Below are 19,181 nucleotides of genomic sequence, written 5' to 3' on the forward strand. Positions count from 1 at the left end.
TACCCTAATTAGATATTAACTCCTCCAAATTGGTACAATAACCTCCTAACAGGTCTCTAGCCTCGCCCCATTCCTTACATTGCAGCCAGAGTCTTCAATATCCAGACCTGACCCCTTCTCTCCTATTGGCTCTTAGATAGGGCCAGACCCTTAACATAAAGCACAATGCTGTGTGTGACCAGAGTCCTGCCTAGGTTTCTGGCATAATCAGACCTTAGCAAATGCCTCTGGGGCCTTCCCACAGCTCTGACCTTGATCTACTGGGACTATACCCTGCCCTGAGAAAAATGAGCAAATAAAGCAATATTATCCACTACCTCACACCATATAGAAAGTTAATTCAAAATGGATCAAAGCTCTAAATGTAAGAGTTAAAACTCTAAGATTATTGGAAACATAGTAAATGTGATGATGGAATATGCAGTAGTTTCTTAAATATGACATCAAAAGCACAAGCAGGTCTGGCATGGTGGATCACACCTATAATCTCAGCATTTTGGGAGGTGAAGGTGGGAGGATCACTTGAGGCTGGGAGTTGGAAACCAGCTTGGGCAACATAACAAGACCCTGTCTCTACAAAAATTTGTTTTAAAAAATTAGCCTGTAGCCCTAGCCATGCAGGAGATTGAGGTGGGAGGATTGCCTGAACCCAGGAGTTCGAGGTTACAGCAAGCTATGATAGCCCCATTGCACTCCAGCACTCCAGCCTGGGCCACAGAGCAAGACCCTGTCTCTTCAAAACAAAGTAAAACAGAACAACCCACAAGCAACCAAAAGAAAAATTATATTTCATCAAAATAAAAAACTTGCATCTCAACACTATTAAGAAAGTGAAAAGACAACACAGAATGGGAGAAAATATTTGCAGATCACATATCTGATAAGGGACTTGCATCTGAAACATCTAAATCATTGCAATTCAATCATAAAAAGGAAATAACATGATTTTAAAATGGCAAACAATTTGAATAGACATTTCTACAAAGAAGATATACAAATGTCAACTAAGCAGGTGAAAAGCAGCTCAGCATCCTTAGTCACTAGGGAAATGCACATCAAAACCACTACACTCAAAAGGATGGTCAGAACAAAAAAGCCAGATAGAAGTGTTGGTGAGGATATGGAGACACTGGAACTCTCATATATTGCTAGCAGGAAGGTAAAATGGCAGAGCCACTTTGAAAAACAATTTGGCAGTTCCTCAAAAAGTTAAACATAAAGTTACCATATGACTCAGCAATTTCACTGCCACATAAAATGTCCAAAAGAAATGAAAACATATTTATATGCAAACTTGTAAACAAATATAGCAGCATTATTTTATATATATATATATATATATATATATTTATTGTACTTTAGGTTCTAAGGTACATGTGCAGAACATGCAGGATTGTTGCATAGGTACATACATGGCAATGTGGTTTGCTGCCTCCATCCCCCTGTCATCAATATCTGGCATTTCTCCCCATGCTATCCCTCCCCATTCTTCCTACCCAGCTGTCCCTCCCCTGTTTCCCCCCAACAGACCTCAGTGTGTGATGCTCCCCTCCCTGTGTCCATGTGTTCTTATTGTTCAACAACTGCCTATGAGTGAGAACATGCGGTGTTTTTCTGTTCTTGTGTCAGTTTGCTGGGAATGATGGTTTACAGCTTCATCCATGTCCCTATAAAGGACACGAACTCATCATTTTTTTATGGCTGCATAGTATTCCATGGTGCATATGTGCCACATTTTCCTTTTCCAGTCTATCGTCAATGGGCATTTGGGTTGGTTCCAGGTCTTTGCTATTGTAAACAGTGCCGTAATGAACATACATGTGCATGTCTTTATAATAGAACGATTTATAATCCTTTGGATATATACCCAGAAATGGGATTGCTGGGTCAAATGGAATTTCTACTTCTGGTCCTTGAGGAATCACCACACTGTCTTCCACAATGGATGAACTAATTTATGCTCCCACCAACAGTGTAAAAGTGTTCCTATTTCTCCACATCCTCTCCAGCATCTGTTGTCTCCATATTTTTTAATGATCGCCATTCTAACTAGCGTGAGATGGTATCTCAATATGGTTTTGATTTGCATTTCTCTAATGACCAGTGATAATGAACATTTCTTCATGTTTGTTGTTCTCATAACTGTCTTCTTTTGGAAAGTGTCTGTTCATGTCTTTCACCCACTTTTGAATGGGTTTGTTTTTTTCTTGTAAATCTGTTTTGTTCTTTGTAGATTCTGGATATTAGCCCTTTGTCAGATGGGTAGATTGCAAAAATTTTTTTCCATTCTGTTGGTTGCCAGTTCACTCTAATGATTGTTTCTTTTGCTGTACAGAAACTCTTCAGTTAAATTAGATCCCATTTGTCTTTTATCTTTATATATTTAGAGGGTACAAGTACAGATTTCTTACATGCCTATATATTGCATAGTGGTGATATCTGAGCCTTCAGTGTACTCATCACCCGATTAGTGAGCACTGTACCCAATAGGTAATTTTTGTTTTTGCTTTTTGTTTTTGAGACAGTCTTGCTCTTGTCACCCAGGCTGAAGTCAATGGCATGATCTTGGCTCACTGCAGCCTTCACCTCCCCGGCTCAAGGCATTCTCCTGTCAGCCTCCCGAGTAGCTGGGGTTATAGGCACCTGCCACATTGCCTGGCTAAGTTTTTGTATTTTTAATAGAGATTGGGTTTCACCATGTTGGCCAGGGTGGTCTCAAACTCCTGACCTCAGGTGATCCACCCTCCTCGGCCTCCCAAAGTGCTGGAATTACAGGTGTGAACCACCACACCTGGCCTCCAATAGGTAATTTTTCAACCCTCATCCCCCTTCCACCCTTCTACCTTTTGAAGTCTTCAATTTCTATTATTCTACTGGGTATGTCAATGTATACCCATTGCTTAGCTCCCACTTACACAACATGCAACATTTGACTTTCTAAGTTATTTCACTTAGGATCATGGCCTCTAGTTCCATCCATGTTGCTGCAAAAGATGTGATTCATTCTTTTTCATGGCTAAGTAGCATCCCATGGCATAAATATATACCACGTTTTCTTTATCCAATCCTTTGTTGATGGACACTTAGGCTGATTCTATATCTTTGCTATGGAAGTTGCCTCCTTAGTGCAGGAGGCAGTGCATCAGTTTCATATCTTTGCTCTTGTAAACAGTGTTGTGATAAACATATTGTAAGAGTTAAAGAAAAAGGAAAGAAACATGAAAAGTGGCTCAACAGTCAAAAACAGGTTTATTTTGAAGAATAAATCTGAGAAGGGCTTCTGGCTGATTTTGGTCAGGAGCGTTCTTTCTTATAGACTAAGGATATTTAGGAATTTAAGAAGGGAGCTTATCATAGGTTCGGAATGTTTCTATGTAAAAGAAAGGTTATTGTGGGGTTGGAATGTCTCTGGTTAGAGGGGAGGCTATCTCTGAGTTGGCATGTTTCTGGTCAGAGTGGAGTTTAGCTTAGGCTTGGAATGTTTCTGGTTATTCTGACATTAGCCATTAGGCTGATGTTTTGGGGCTGGATTTAGGCAGGTTTTTTTTTTTTAAATCAAGTGAAACTTAAAATGGTGGTGTTTGAAGCTCCTGCTCTGTGGTTACATATGAGTGCAGGTATCTTTTTGATACAATGCTTTTTTTTCTTTTGGTTATATACCCAGTAGTGGGATTGCTGAATTGAATAGTTGTTCTATTTTTAGTTCTTTGAGAGCTATCCATTGTTTTCCATAGAGGTTGTACTAATTCACATTCCCACTAACAGCGTATAAGTATTCCCTTTTCTCTGCATTCTTGTGAACATCTTTTGTTTTAGACTTTATAATAATAGCCATTCTGACTAGTGCAAAATGTACCTCACTGTGGTTTTAATTTGCATTTCTCTGATGGTTATATCGAGCATTTTATTTTATATGCTTGTTGGCTGCTGGTGTGTCTTCATTTGAAAAACGTTCTTGTCCTTTGCCCACTTTTTAATGGAGTTACTTGTTTTTGTCGTTGTTGTTGTCGTTTGAGTTCTTGGTAGATTCTGGATATTAGCCCTTTGATGCATAGTTTGCAAAGATTTTTCCTTACTCTGTGGGTTGTCTGTTTACTCTGTTGATTGTTTCTTTTGCTATGCAGGAAGCTGTACCTCAAAAGAATTGTCTACATCCTCCATCTCTTCCTTATGAAAAAGGGCATATAAACATCTATTTCATGCTGGGTAATTGGATAATCATGATGTGATTTTCCCCCATGTTAATAAATTTGTATGCCTTTTCTCCTATTACTTTTCTTTTTTGTCAGTTGATTTTTCAGTGATCCTTTATGGGGCAAAGGGAAAACCTTTGCTTGGTCTCTACAGCTCCATATCTACCATATCTATTTCTCTAGTCTAGACCTTTCTCCTGAGCCCCAGGCTCATGCTCTAACTTTTTTTTTTTTTAATGGAGATGGAGTCTTGCTCTGTCGCCCAGGCTGGAATGATCTTGGCTCACTGTAACCTCTCCCTCCCAGGTTCATTCTCCTGCCTCAGCCTCCTGAGTAGCTGGGATTATAGGCACATGCCACCACACCCGACTAATTTTTGTATTTTTAGTAGAGATGGGGTTTCATCATGTTGGCCAGGCTGGTCTTGAACTCCTGACCTCAGGTAATCCACCTGCCTTGGTCTCCCAAAGTGCTGGGATCAGGTGTGAGGCACTGCGCCCGGCCCATACTCTAGCTTCTTATTGGGCCTCAGAGGTCCCTCAGACTCAAATACCACAAGTCAAAATTGATCTTATCTCTCCATCAAACTTGTCCACTTCTAATAAATATCAGTTAATGGTGGTACCATCCACCAAACCCACCTCCACACTAGAATCCTTGATACTAATGACTTCTCTCTTGCTCTCTCTCTCTCTCTCTCACCTCCTACTGTCTGCACAAGCACCAAATGTATGCTACCTCTGAACTAACTTGAGTATCTCACTCTGTCTTCCTTTCTCTTCTCCCCTCTTCCCTTTCCTCAGAGCAGGACCTCATTCTCTTTTGTCATCATAAGTTCTCTGAACCAACTGATCTTAATTAGGAACTCTTTCAAAAATAAAGTGGATCATGCCATCTCACTTTGCTTAAAGGAATCAAAGAGCTTCTTTTGATTCTGTCTTTTATACATAGTAAAATCCCAATTCTGTTTCACTTACAGTTATCCCACCTTCTGATCTCCACCCTCATCTCCCTATGGTTCTACCACGAATTTTTCCATTGCCAGGAGATAGCAAGCAGTGAGTAGTTTTTAAACATATTCTATTTTGTTCAGTAGGTTAGGCATAACCACATGTATCTCTACAATTCTAATATGCTTAATTCCATATAGGAATTAAGGCTAATTTATGATGTTTGATTTGATACATTTTAGGGTTAAAGACCAAAGTTAATTTAATGCTCATTCTAGGAAAAAAAAAACATATAGTTATGAATTCTTTGATTTATGCCATCCTTCAAACTAAAAATGTGTTTTATGCTTTGATGTTTTTGCTGGAAAAAATTGATCTGTATTTGTGAGAAAGGAAGTACTCTTGCTCATAGGTAAAGCATATTCTCTTAGCTCCATAAATAAATCAACCCTAAGGAAACAGGTCATTCTTGTTTACTCAGCATTTCCTGAACACATTTATGTACCCATCTAAATGTCCACCAAGTCCTCTCTGCAAATCTACTTGGAATCCAAGCTGACACCCTAGTAGACGGAACAGACTGGTTTTATGCAGCCAGAAGATGGATCAATAATCTCAGCACAAGGCTGGCATGTTCAAAGGATTTAATTTTTTTATATAACAGCTTTAGCCAAAGCTATTCTAGGATTCAGCGGAAGCAGAATTTCATGAGAGGACAAACTTCTTGACTAATGGCCAATCACTAATCAGCAGGGAGGGCAAAGCCTGGTGTTTGTGTCACGGCCTGGAGTGGAGGGGGTGAGTGGGGCATCAGTATCAAATAGTAAATCGGGACAACCAGCCTGGCCAGTCTTGCCCTCACAGCCCCTCTGAGCAGCCTGTTAGGAGGCAGCAGACGGATCAATGGTCAAGCTGGGGGGGACTTACTCCGCCACAGGCTACTGGAAAGCAGCTTTTTGCCTCACAGACGTCCACAAAATGCCTTATTTTACAAGACTCATTTTATTCTTGTTTTGCCTGATGGTTCTCGTGGAGAGCAGAAAGACCAAGAGGAAGCGATGGACAGGGCAGGTGGAGACGCCCAAGCCAAGGTAAAGCCATGGGTGGGAGAGGAGGGAGGTTACCCTGCATGGTAGCAGCAGCAGTGGCACAGTGGAATGGCTCCCCAGGGGGGCTGCAGGTCCTATCGTGATGTCGCCCTATGAGAACACAACTACTTCGCTGAACTCAGCCTCTCACTGGGCACACAGACTCTACGTGTCACAAGCACTGAGGGCAGAACTGGACTGGGGTGAGACTTTCATTCGAATGCCTGTATTCAGCCAAAGCATTTTGATTTGAGGCAAATATAAACAGTTGGAGACTTAGTGGGTAAAATCATTCTTTGTACAAATCACATTGTGCTGCTTTGTTTCTCAAAGTTCACAACTGGTGACCTGCTAGATAATTACACTCAAGTATTTTGGGGAGAACTGTATATAGAAGCCTAGGCTGAACAATTAAGAAAAAAATGTATATGGGAGCTGTCTTCCTCAAATATTGTCTTCCTTAAATTTGCTAGAGAATAACTTTATAATGATATTGGGTTTCATTTAGCTGTTTTGAATCTTAGAAGAGGTGTTCAGAAATTTGCTTAATTATCAGAAATGTATGTGTGGACAACAGTGAATGCCATTTCACGATGTAATGGAGACATTCCCAAGAAATACTGGACCAGGATCTACATTCAAAATCATTATGTTACTAATCTAAGTTCCTTAGTAAGTTTATTTTGTATTGACATGTGAAGCATGATACTCCAGGCCTGAAGTAGACGTAAGGACTGTTAGACATGGAGATAAGAAAAGAACGAGCAGCTAAGATATAAACACCACGTGTGGCATGTCACACATTTATTTTCCATTCTACTAAGCATCAGATAAACCAGTAGTTTTGAATATAAATTAATATATTGAGGCACATTTTCTAGGTCAGTGATCTCCAAACATTTTTGATCATGCACTGCTGTCAATAATTTTTTGAAAGTGTACCTCTAATACATGCACATTTACTTACAAATTACATACATGTGCTGTTATAAATATGTATGTTAAATTAAAGTTTAATTGACTTCTTATTTTTAGGAAAAAAACTGAATATAATTAAGAGTTACAGCCCCTACTTCCACTATCCCAGTGGTGACTGCTGCTCTGGGAGAGATAATTACTCTCTCTTTTTTTGTTTGTTTTTGAGATGGATTCTCTCTCTGTCACCCAGGCTGGAGTACAGTGGCACAATCTTGGCTCACTGCAACCTTGGCCTCCTGGGTTCAAGCCATTCTCTTGCCTCAGCCTCCTGAGTAGCTGGGATTATAGGCGGGCACCACCATGCCTGGCTAATTTTTATATTTGTAGTAGAGATGGGGTTTCACCATGTTGGCCAGGCTGGTCTCAAACTCCTGACCTCAAGTGATCCACCCACCTTGCCCTCCCAAAGTGCTAGGATTACAGGCATGAGCCACTGTTCCCAGACTATAATTACTCTCTCTGGGGCCTAGTCCCATTCAGCGGAAGGCAAATAGATCAAAACCCTCCAGAAGGATGGGAAAGAGGTCCTGCTCTGGAAAACGCATCCCAGTTGTGTTGCCGGAACAACAGGATGTTAAACTGGAAGGAGGCTTAGAGGTCCTCTGGCCCAGCAAGTTCCCTGAGCTCTAATTTTTGGAAATGTGAATGGCTGTTGAGTGAAATGGGGTTCCAGGGTTACCAAAGCGTGGAAAACCCTGGTTTAGACCATTTCCAACAGATGTCTTTCTAGCAGAACTTCTAGAACCTTTGTTATGCACATAGGCACTGTGAATCTTGAAGAGAGGGATAAATTGTGCAGTGTTTCTCAGAAACAACTAAAAAATCCAGTGTTTTGGACTGTCTTGTGGGATTCCTACTCCACAGAGCACACACTGGGAAACTGCCCAAATCAACTCATTTGACAGATGCTGAAATGGCTCAGAGGCATGAGTAAGTCACATGGCCTGCCAGTGGCTTCCCAAGACTAGCATGTAGGTTCCTGATTTACTTAGACTGGAGGAAAATGTGCTCCAAACTGTCTGTTCCCTAAGAACGGGGGTTCAGCACAAGTCCCTCGGGGGCGCTCAGGGACCCCACTCGGCTAGGGTCTGTTGCAGCACCTCCGTCACTTTTCCTCAGAAGACCACAGTCTCATTCCCAGCCCCCTGCATGAGCCTGGGCACAGCTGGGCTCTGACTTTTAGTGGGAAGAAGATTTTGTTGAAATCCAGCCCATGAGGTGTTAAAGTGGGAAAAGATGAACACATACATTACAAGGAAGTAAAATATTTCTTGAGCTGAGGCTGGGGAAAAGGACAGGGAACGTGGTTCTGGGTCTTTCTCATCCACGAGGACACACATGGTCAGACGGTCAGTGGGGCGACACCTCCCTATGAACATTTCAGCCAAGGCTCTGACTTATTTTTCCAAATTACTTTCATTATTGACACGCAAGTGTCAAGCTATACGAACAAGAAAGAATAAAATGTCGTAACCCTTTCTGATTACAGTCTTAGGGTGCTTTTTCTCTTTAGGATAGCTCCTTTTCTTAGAAGTCCTGTTTACCCACAAACTCTCATACACGGTCACACTCACACATACCACACACCGCATGTGTGGCTTCACGGGCACACACAGTGCACAGGGTCACCCTCACGCACGCACACTGTGAAGACCTCTTCGAACCTGGAAGCCTTCCCTGCCTCACCCCGCCAAGGCATGCACACAGAACAATGATTCTGCCCAGCAGCTGCTTTTACAAAGACTGGTCCCTGTTTTCTGCTGCTTTTTGTCTCTATGTACTGAACGTCTGTGGAGCAAGTCTGTTTCCTCTTGGCTGTTGTTGGTTTCGTTCTGTTTTCCCAGCTCTCAGCCTCCCAACTTTATTCCTACTCCTCCTGGCCTGCTGCCTACGTCGGCCTCCTGACCACACGATTGCCATTCTTTCTTGCCAAGAGAGGCCCTTCTCCCTTGAGAGCTGAAGAGTAAACCAGACTCTGGGCTGTGGGAGTCTGAGCTGTGCCCTGGACAGCACCGTCAGGCCCCTGCGGGTCTCAATCTGGAGCCCCCTCTGTAGCTTCCTTCCCCATCTACTGCCTCCTCGGTACCCCTGCCTTGGCCCTCCCTCCTGGGTCTGCATCGCGGTTCTGTTTCACTGGATGCGGTAGCAGCTTTGCTTTCCAGCCATGCAGTGACCCTTATCCACTGCTCAGGGTCTTGGCAAAGGAAAAGGAGTTGGGAATTCAGGAAAATCAGATTCAGACCTGGTTCTGCCACCATCTATCAATGTTTCCTGGTCTCTCTGAACCTCAGTTTCTCCAGCTGAAGAGGGGGATGATGTGAGGATGGGGTGAGGTCTGCCTAACATCCACAGTTCGGGGCCTGCACAGGGAGGAGGGGCATCCACAAAGGCCTGGTTATCCTGGTTGCTGCTATTGCCAAAAAACCGTAATACGATGACACTAGCCCTGCTTGCAAAGGCAGAGTGGATCCATTTTTCTTCTTCCCTCACCCCTCACCCAAAGGCTGGGTTTGAGGTTCCATGAAGGTCCTGGCTGCCCTGCATGGGTGGGCGGGGGCTCAGGAGTCTAGGGTCTGAGGCCAAGGCTGTCCAGGCGGGGTGGTCATCTCCTGTGAAAGGATGAATGGAGAACATACGGCTCATGCAAATAACCCGAGGCTCAGGGTCTTAGTGGCTTGATCCCTTAAAAAAACTCTGGGCCCTCAATGGCAGCGGGATTTAAATCTCTCTCTTGTTGGGATGGTGGCATTCTGGGATTTCCATGCCTCTAAGCCTTTCCCTAAATGGATGTGGAAACTGTGCTGACCAGGAGGGATTTGCTCCCTGTGAGTCAGAGGGGCAGTGAGCCGGCTGCACTTATGGTTTAATGTCCATGATCTGCTAAGCCCTCGAGCTGAGTTCTTCATCTGCCTTCCTGGAGCATCTTTCCTGGGGTGTCTGGACACGGCCCCTCATACAGTCACTGCCCAGAGACCCGGGCCTGGCCCTACTTGACTCCCGGAGGCAAGGCTTGAGGAAGAGATCAGTGAGTGTGAAAGCTTCTTGGCAGCACCAACCATGACTACACATGCCTCAAGGGGGCTGGACGGAGGTCCTGTATTTCAGCCATAGGGGAGGAAGTTAAATTGGACTTTCCTGTGAAGCTACAGTGGGCTTGTCTAAAAGTGAATCTTATCATAACTTCCTCTTCCATCTGCCTGACACCCTTCATTGTCTTCCCATTGCCTTTGGATAAAGACAGAATTCTTAACATGACTGTCAGGGCTCTGCCTGGCCTGGCCTCTGCTTGTCCCTGCAGCTTCATTCTCTTCATTCATTCCCACCACACATTCCACCCCATCCCGCTTCTCATCTAATGCCCACTCATCCTTCATCCTATGCCACTACAAACTGAGAGTGGCCCAAAGCAAGCTATGCATGCATTGAGTTCAGATGCCTATAGGATACTCAATTAGGCAGTCAGATATAAAGGTTGAGAGGAGAGGGTAGGGATTTAAGAATATCAGTATGTTGATGGCAATTTAAACCACCAGCTTAGGTGAGTCTGCCAAGGAGAGGGTAGAGAGAGAAGATGGCTGGGACAGGGTCCTGGGGACACTGGCATTTCAGGGATGGTTCTGGGGATACCGGCATTTAAGGGAAGAGGAGGGGGAGGCTACCATGGAGAAGGGCCTGTCAGAGAGGTAGGAGGAAAACCAGAGTAGCTTGTCCTGAAAGACATGGTTTTTGGCAGAAGCATGGACCTTCCTGTCTGGAGCTGCAAAGAAGCCAGACCTCAGCAAGGGCACCTGTAGGACCTGGGGTTGGGCATAAGTAGGCAAAAGGGCTTGGAGTGAGACAGCGCCAGCAGCCCGTGGAACATGGCTATTTGGAAGAGTTAATTATTTACTTAGCGGGGGGAAGAAATTTTTTTTTAGGTGGAACGGTAAGGATTTTTAGGGCAATGAAACGATTCCATATGCCACCATAATGTTGTATATACATCATTGTACATTTGTCCAAACCCAGAGAATATCAACACTAGGCTGAAAGTGGTGGCTTATGCCTGTAATCCCAGCAGTTTGGGAGGCTGAGGCAAGAAGATCTCTTGAGGCCAAGAGTAACATAGTGAGACCCTGTCTATACAAAAAAAAAAAAAAAGAAGAAGAAGAAAAATTAGCCAGGCATGGTGGTGTGTGCCTGTTAATCCCAGCTGCTCAGGAGGCTGAGGTGGGAGGATCACATGAGCTCAGGAGTTTGAGGCTGCAGTGAGCTACAATTGCACCTCTGCATTCCAGCCTGGATGACAGAGCAAGACCCTGTCTCTAAAATAATGATAATAAACTGGGTGCTAATGCTAATGCTGTGTCAATGCAGGATTATCAGCTGTAACAAGTGCATCATCCTGGTGGGGGATGCTGGTGGCGGGGAGACCATGCATGTTTAGGTGCAAGGGGCGTATGGAAACTCTGTACCTTCTGCTCAATTATGCTGCAAACCTAAAATTGCTCTAAAAAATGAAAGTCTTCAACATTTTTAAAAAAGGAAATGTTTAAAGAATATAACCAACACATTTAAATTGCCATCACATTCAATGCATTTTGCATGAATTAAGAGCTAGAGGAGAAGGTGGGGTTTAGATGGGTTTTCTGCTTAGTTTTAATTCCAGGCAGGAGAGCCTTGAATCCAGTTTGAACACTGATGGGAAGGAGTCATGAAAGGGGCAGAAGCTGAGGAAGCTGTGGTGAGGGGGCATGAGGGCAGGGTTCAAGGGCTCTGTGAGAAGGGGCATCAGGCACTTCTGCTGAGCCTCAGTTACCTCACAACTGACATGTCTGGACGATATGCAAATAGGGCAGGGCAACGGGGAAGGCAACACAGGGTGGAAAGACTAGAGGGTGGGCAAGTTTGGAAAGCAGATGTGAGAGTGGCTGGGTAAGATGGCTGCCAGATGGGAGGCTGTCCTCACACAAGTCAGGCTCTCCTCAGGACGTCTGCTCTGCTGCTCTCTCTCAGAATCACTTCCTTCAGGTCCTCTCATGACTCTCTCCTCCCAGGACTCAGAGGAATCACCAATCACCTCACCTAAACAGCCCTCCACTCCAACCCATAACTCCCTATTCCTTACCCTGCTTTGTCACGTGATTTATCTGTCACCTGGTTTATCATCCACCTCCCCGTCTAGATCGGAAGCCCTGTGAGGACCGTGAACATATGCCCTCCCTGTGGCTCGAGCAGTGTCTGCACAGAGTAGGTGCTCTATGGAAACATGTCTGCACAGAGTAGGTGCTCTATGGAAACGTGTGTCTGCACAGAGTAGGTGCTCTATGGAAACGTGTGTCTGCACAGAGTAGGTGCTCTATGGAAACGTGTGTCTGCATAGAGTAGGTGCTCTATGGAAACATGTCTGCACAGAGTAGGTGCTCTATGGAAACATGTGTCTGCACAGAGTAGGTGCTCTATGGAAACGTGTGTCTGCACAGAGTAGGTGCTCTATGGAAACATGTCTGCACAGAGTAGGTGCTCTATGGAAACGTGTGTCTGCACAGAGTAGGTGCTCTATGAAAACGTGTGTCTGCACAGAGTAGGTGCTCTATGGAAACGTGTTGCGCAAATCAATCTGAATCTAGGAACTGGGAAACTGTGCAGCCCGGGTATGGGACGACTGTCTGTATGGATGTTGACATCTTCAAGGTTGATGGGAGGAACTAAATGGAGAGAAGGAGACGTGGGTAGTTCCTGAGCCCTCACAGGAGCGGGGAAATGACTGGGAGGTCTGCAACAATGAGAAGCTGGGCAAGGCAGTTTTAGAAGTAGGGCTATAAACTGGAAAACCCTGGGTTATAGGGGAATCTGTTTGGAGCAGGCAGGCCAACTTTTATACTAGTATGGAACAGTAAAACTTTTGGTGATTATGGAAATGTTATTTATTTTTTTATGATCACACTACACTGAGGTAATGAAACGGTTAATAGCTGTACTGTCCAGTACAGTAGCCACCAGCTGCATGGCTGTTGAACACATATGTGTGGCTAGTGTAACTGAAAAACCAAATATTCGTTTATTTCATCTTTGGCCTGTGAATCTACAATGGGCTTGTCTAAAAGCGAATCTTAGAACTTCCTCTTCCATCTGCCTGACACCATTCATTGTCTTCCCATTGCCTTTGGATAAAGACAGAATTCTTAACATGACTGTCAAGGCTCTGCCTGGCCTGGCCTCTGCTTGTCCCTGCAGCTTCATTCTCTTCATTCATTCCCACCACACATCCCACCCCATCCCGCTTCTCATCTAATGCCCACTCATCCTTCATCCTATGCCACTACAAACTGAGAGTGGCCCAAAGCAAGCTATGCATGCGTTGAGTTCAGATGCCTATAGGATACTCAATTAGGCAGTCAGATATCAAAGTTGAGAGTAGAGGGTAGGAATTTAAGAACATCAGCATGTCGATGGCAATTTAGGCCACCAGCTTAGTTTATTTAGCTTTCATTAATTGAAACAGCCATATGTGTCTAGTGGCCACTTTATTGATCAGTGTAGCTTTAGACTTCCCATTGAATTATGCCATCTGGGCAGAGCCCAGATGAAACTTAAGAAGGATTTCATAGGAGGAATGTCTCCAAGATCAGAACCTCAAGAGAGGAAACCATCACTTCCCTCTCACAGAGTTTAAACAGGAAACACACTTGTTGCTCTCAAAAGTGAATGAAGGCTCATGCCTGTAACTCCAGCACTTTGGGAGGCTGAGGTGGGTGGATCACCAGAGGTCAGGAGTTTGAGACCAGCCTGGCCAACATGGTGAAACCCTGTCTCTACTAAAATACAAAAATTAGCTGGGCATGGTGGCACGTGCCTGTAGTCCCAGCTACTCAGGAGGCTGAGGCAGGAGAATCACTTGAACCCAGGAGGCGGAGGTTGCGGTGAGCTGAGATCGCACCATTGAACTCCAGCCTGGCAACAGAGCAAGACTCCATCTCAAAAAAAAAAGAAAAAAAAGTGAATGAAGTGTGATAAGAATGGGGAGGAAAAAAAATAGAGGTATATGTAAATAAACAACAAACACACAAAACCAAATTTCCATTGATCTGAAAACCTTCAATATGCTGCACAAAATAAAGTCACAGGCCCGGAGGGCCCTAGTTTCTTCAGCGGGTGAGTTAGCAGTTCCTTACTTGCTGCTACTAAATGGTCAGCACCAACATGTGCCCTGGGTAGCTCTCAGGATGCCACCAGAGGCATTGGATTAAGGCTTATCCTAGTGGTTCTCAAATGTTGCTGTACCTTAGAATCACCCAGGAGCTTTAATAAATTTCTAGTGCTGAGACCTCCCTCCCAACCAGTCAAATTCAAATCTCTAGGAGTGTGATTTAGGCACCAGTGATTTTAAAATCTCCCCAGTTGATTACAATATGTAGCTAAGTTTGAGAATCATAGGTCTAGCCAACAAAACACAAAGCCAGATAGAGTTATTATTAAGGTATTGCAAGATCAAAAAACTCTAAGTTTAGAGTGACTGTGATTCTCAGCCTTGATTGCATGGGAATAGCTGGGGAATTTACCCCAGAGAGGTGAATTTGATTGGTCTGGGGTGCAGCTTGGGCATCAGGATTTTTAAAAGCCCCTCAAGATGATCCTAAAGTGCAGTTAAGGCTGAGAAGCATCTGGGTCACAGATGATGTTGAGCAAATGGACTAGAATGGAATTGGTTTAAATTTCTCTTAGTTGTTTGTGTGGTCATGCTGCCACCTTTTATTGGATGCCTGCTACATGCCAGGCATTGCACTAACTGCAATGGGCACAGAGATAAACCCTGGCCTAACGCTCTTAGAAGGCTAAGTGAGACATGCACACAAAGTAACTCAAGTGCCAGGCACAAACCAACAGCCTCGTAAAAGGAACGGGTAAGGTGCTGTGGATTAGCCTGGCTATGTGAAGTTTCCTTCCCTTCCTCCTTTTTCCTTCTTTTCTCTTTTCTTCTTTCCTTTTCTTTCTTTCTATGTTTGTTTAGTAATAACTGTCAGCAGACAATTGCTTTAGAACATTGTGGATCTGACTGCTTTAGTGTGCAGTTGTGGCAAAGAAAATGATCTGGATAGAGTGAGTGTGAAAGAGAAGAGAGAATCACTCCTTCACTGTCACCTGGTTTAGAGGAAGGACTGACGAGGGCTGTGTCCTGGGCTCCAGCTCTGGGTGCACCACCCAGCTGGGCGGTCAGAGCAACTCCCTCCACTGGCTGTGAATTTGTCTTTCTCAGCGTGGAGGGTTTGCCCCAGGAGGGGTTCTGCATACCTGGACTGAAGTAAGGAGCATCTGATTTGGCAAAGATAAAATCAGCATTTGAAATTTTTGACTATATTTGTCTTAGAAGTATATTTATCACAAAACCATTCTTATAACACCACGATAAGTTTTTTTTTTTTTGGAGAGGGCCTCACTCTCTTACTCAGGCTGGAATGCAATGGCACAATCATGGCTTACTGCAACCTCAACCTCCCAGGCTCAGGTAATCCTCCTATCTCAGCCTCTCAATGTGCTGGGACCAGAGGCATGTGCCACCATGCTCGGCTAATCACTTTTTTTTTTTTTTTTAAAGAGTTGGGGTCTTGCTGTGTTGCCCAGGCTGGTCTCAAACTCCTAAGCTCAAGCCATTCTCCTGCCTGGGCCTTCTGAAGTACTAGGATTACAGATGTGAGCCACTGTAGTTGGCCAAGAATGTTTTTAAAAATCATGATCTTCTACTACTAAACACAATCATTTTTTTTCTCATCACAAATGTATTTATTTATTTACTTATTCTGGGTGAGATTCTCATTTATTTTTAAAACTTCTATTTTGGGTTCAGGGGTATATACACAGACTCGTTATAGAAGTAAACTCATGTCACAGGGGTTTGTTGTACAGATTATTTTGACACCCAGGTACTAAGCCCAGTACTCAATAGTTATTTTTTCTGACCCTCTCCCTCCTCCCTCCCTCCACGTGCAAGTAGGCCCCAGTGTCTGTTGTTCCCCTCTTTGTGTTCATGTGTTCTCATCACTTAGCTCCCACTCAGAGGTGAGAATATATGTGGTATTTGATTTTCTGTTCCTGTGTTAGTTTGCTTAGAATAATGGTCTCCATCCAGTTCCATTCATGTTCTGGCTAAATGACATGATTTCATGTTTTTTTTCTGTGAGACAGGGTCTCATTTTGTTACCTAGGCTAGAGAACAGTAGCGTGATCATGGCTCACTACAGCCCTGACTTCCTGGGCTCAAGCCATTCATCCACCTCAGCCTCACAAGTGGGTAGATGTGGTGCCATGTTGCTCAGGCTGGTCTTGAACTCCTGGGCTCAAATGATCTGCCTGCCTTGGCCTCTCAAAGGGCTGGGATTACAGGTGTGAGCCACTGCCCCCAGCTGATGGAATTCTTTTTTATGGCTGCATAGTATTTCCTGGTGTATGTGTATTACATTTTCTTTCTTTTTTCTAATATATTTTTTTGGAGACAGAGTCTCACACTGTCACCCAGGCTGGAGTGTAATGGCACAATTTCAGCACACTGCAACCTCCATCTCTAGGATTCAAGCCTCAGCCTCCTGTGTAGCTGGGATTATAGACGCACACCACCATGTCCAACTAATTTCTGTATTTTTAGTAGAGATGGGGTTTTGCCATGTTGGCCAGAGAACTCCTGGTCTCATGTGATCCACCTGCGTTGGCCTCCCAAAGTGCTGGGATTACAGGCGTGAGCCACCACACCTGGCCATACCACACTGTCTTTATTCAATCTGTCGCTGATGAGCATTTAGGTTGATTCCATGTCTTTGCTATTGCGAATGGTTCTGTTTTCTACAATGGTTGAACTAATGGTAGTTCTGTTTTCCACAATGGTTGAACTAATTTATATTCCCACCAACAGTGTATAATTGTTTTGTTTTCTCTGCAACCTCACCAGAATCTGTTATTATTTGACTTTTTAATAATAGCTATTCTGACTGATGCGAGATGGTATCTCATTGTGGTTTTGATTTGCATTTCTCTAATGATCAGTGTTATTGAGCTTTTTTTCATATTTTTGTTGACCGAGTGTATGTCTTCTTTCGAAAAGCATCCGTTCATGTCCTTTGCCCACTTTTTTTTCTTCTCTTTTTTTTTTTGAGACACAGTCTCACTCTGTTACCCAGGCTGAAATGTAGTGGCGCAATCTTGGCTCACTGCAACCTCTGCCCCCTGGGTTCAAGTAATTCTCATGCCTCAGCTTTCCAAATAGCTGGAATTACAGGCACACACCACCACACCCAGCTAAGTTTTATTTAGTGTAGATGGGTTTCACCATGTTGGCCAGGCTGGTCTCGAACTCCTGACCTCAAGTGATCCACCTGCCTTGGTCTCTCAAAGTGCTGGGATTATAGGCAGGAGCCATTGTGCCCATTTATTGCCCACTTTTTAATGGGGTTTGTTTTTTCTTGTAAATTTGTTTAAATTTCTTATAGATGCTGGATGTTAGATCTTTGTCAGATGCATAGCTTGCAAATAGTTTCTCCCATTCTGTAGGGTGTCTATTTACTATGTTGATACTTTGTTTTGCTGTGAAGAAGCACTTAAGTTTAATAAGATCCCATTTGTCAATTTTTGCTTTTGCTGCAATTGCTTTTGGCGTTTTCATCATGAAATATTTCCCAGTTTCTATGTCCAGAATGGTATTATCTAGGTTGTCTTCCAGGGTTTTTATAGTTTTGAGTTTTATACTTCAGTATTTAATCCATCTTGTGTTGATTTTTGCACATGGTGCAAAAAAATGGGTCCAGGTTCAATCCTCTGCATATGGCTAGCCAGTTCACATAGCACCATGTATTGAATGAGGAGTCCTTGCCTTATTGCTTGTTTTTGTCAGTTTTGCATAAGATCAGATGGTTGTGGGTGTGCAGCCTTATTTCTGGGCTCTCTATTCTGTTTCATTGGTCTATGTACCTGTTTTTGTACCAGCACCATGCTGTTTTGGTTACCATAGCCTTGTAATATAGTTTGAAGTCAGGTAATGTGATGCCTCCACCTTCGTTTTGTTTTTGTTTTTTGCTTAAGATTGCTTTGGCTATTTGGGCTCTTTGGTTCCATATGAATTAAAAACTTTTTTTTTCTAGTTCTGTGAAGAATATCATTGGTAGTTTGATAGAAATAGCATTGAATCTATAAATTAATTATTTTGGGGAGTATGGCTGTTTCAATATTGATTCTTCCTATCCATGAGCATGAAATGTTTTTTCATTTCTTTATGTCATCTCAGATTTCTTTGAGTGGTGTTTTGTAATTCCCATTGCAGAGATCTTTCACCTCCCTGGTTAGCTGTATTTCTAGGTATTTTATTCTTTTTGTGGCAATCATGAATAAGATTTCATTCCTGATTTGGCTCTAGGCTTGACCGTTCTTGGTGTATAAGAATGCTAGCGATTTTTGCACATTGATTTTATATTCCAAAACTTTGCTGAAGTTGTTTATCAGCTGAAGGAGGTTTTGGGCCAAGACTATGGCATTTTCTAGATATAGAATCACATCATCTGCAAACAAGGATAGTTTGACTTCCTCTCTTCCTATTTGGATGCCCTTCATTTTGTTCTCTTTCCTGATTGCCCTGGCCAGGACTTACAATACTATGTTGAATAGGAGTGGTGAGAGAGGGCTTGTCTTGTGCTGTTTTTCAAGGGGAATGTTTCCAGCATTTGTCCATTTAGTATGATGTTGGCTATGGGTTTGTCATAGATGTCTTTTACTATTTTGAGGCATGTTCCTTCAATACCTAATATATTGAGAGTTTTTAATACGAAGGAGTGTTGATTTTTATCAAAAGCCTTTTGTGCATCCATTGAGATAATAATGTGGCTTTTGTCTTTAGTCTTGTTTATGTGATTAATCACATTTATTAATTTGCATATGTTAAACCAACCTTGCATCCTGGGGTTGAAGCCTACTTGATTGTGGTGGATTCACTTTTTGACGGGCTGCTGGATTCA

General features: G+C 43.3%; 1 protein-coding gene across 1 annotated transcript in view; it reads left to right on the forward strand.

The window, feature by feature from the left end:
* The first annotated feature begins 5,979 nt into the window (after positions 1-5,979).
* GABRR2 (gamma-aminobutyric acid type A receptor subunit rho2) overlaps positions 5,980-19,181 on the forward strand; it is a 60,586-nt gene continuing 47,384 nt past the window's right edge. The window contains exon 1 of the mRNA XM_064360849.1: positions 5,980-6,234. Coding sequence (XP_064216919.1) covers positions 6,047-6,234 — 188 coding nt within the window. The 5' untranslated portion in view covers positions 5,980-6,046. The remainder of the gene's footprint in view (positions 6,235-19,181) is intronic.

Source organism: Aotus nancymaae, unplaced genomic scaffold (assembly GCF_030222135.1).
Source record: "Aotus nancymaae isolate 86718 unplaced genomic scaffold, 86718_ANA_hifiasm-v0.15.2.pri h1tg000040l, whole genome shotgun sequence".
NCBI lineage: Eukaryota > Metazoa > Chordata > Mammalia > Primates > Aotidae > Aotus > Aotus nancymaae.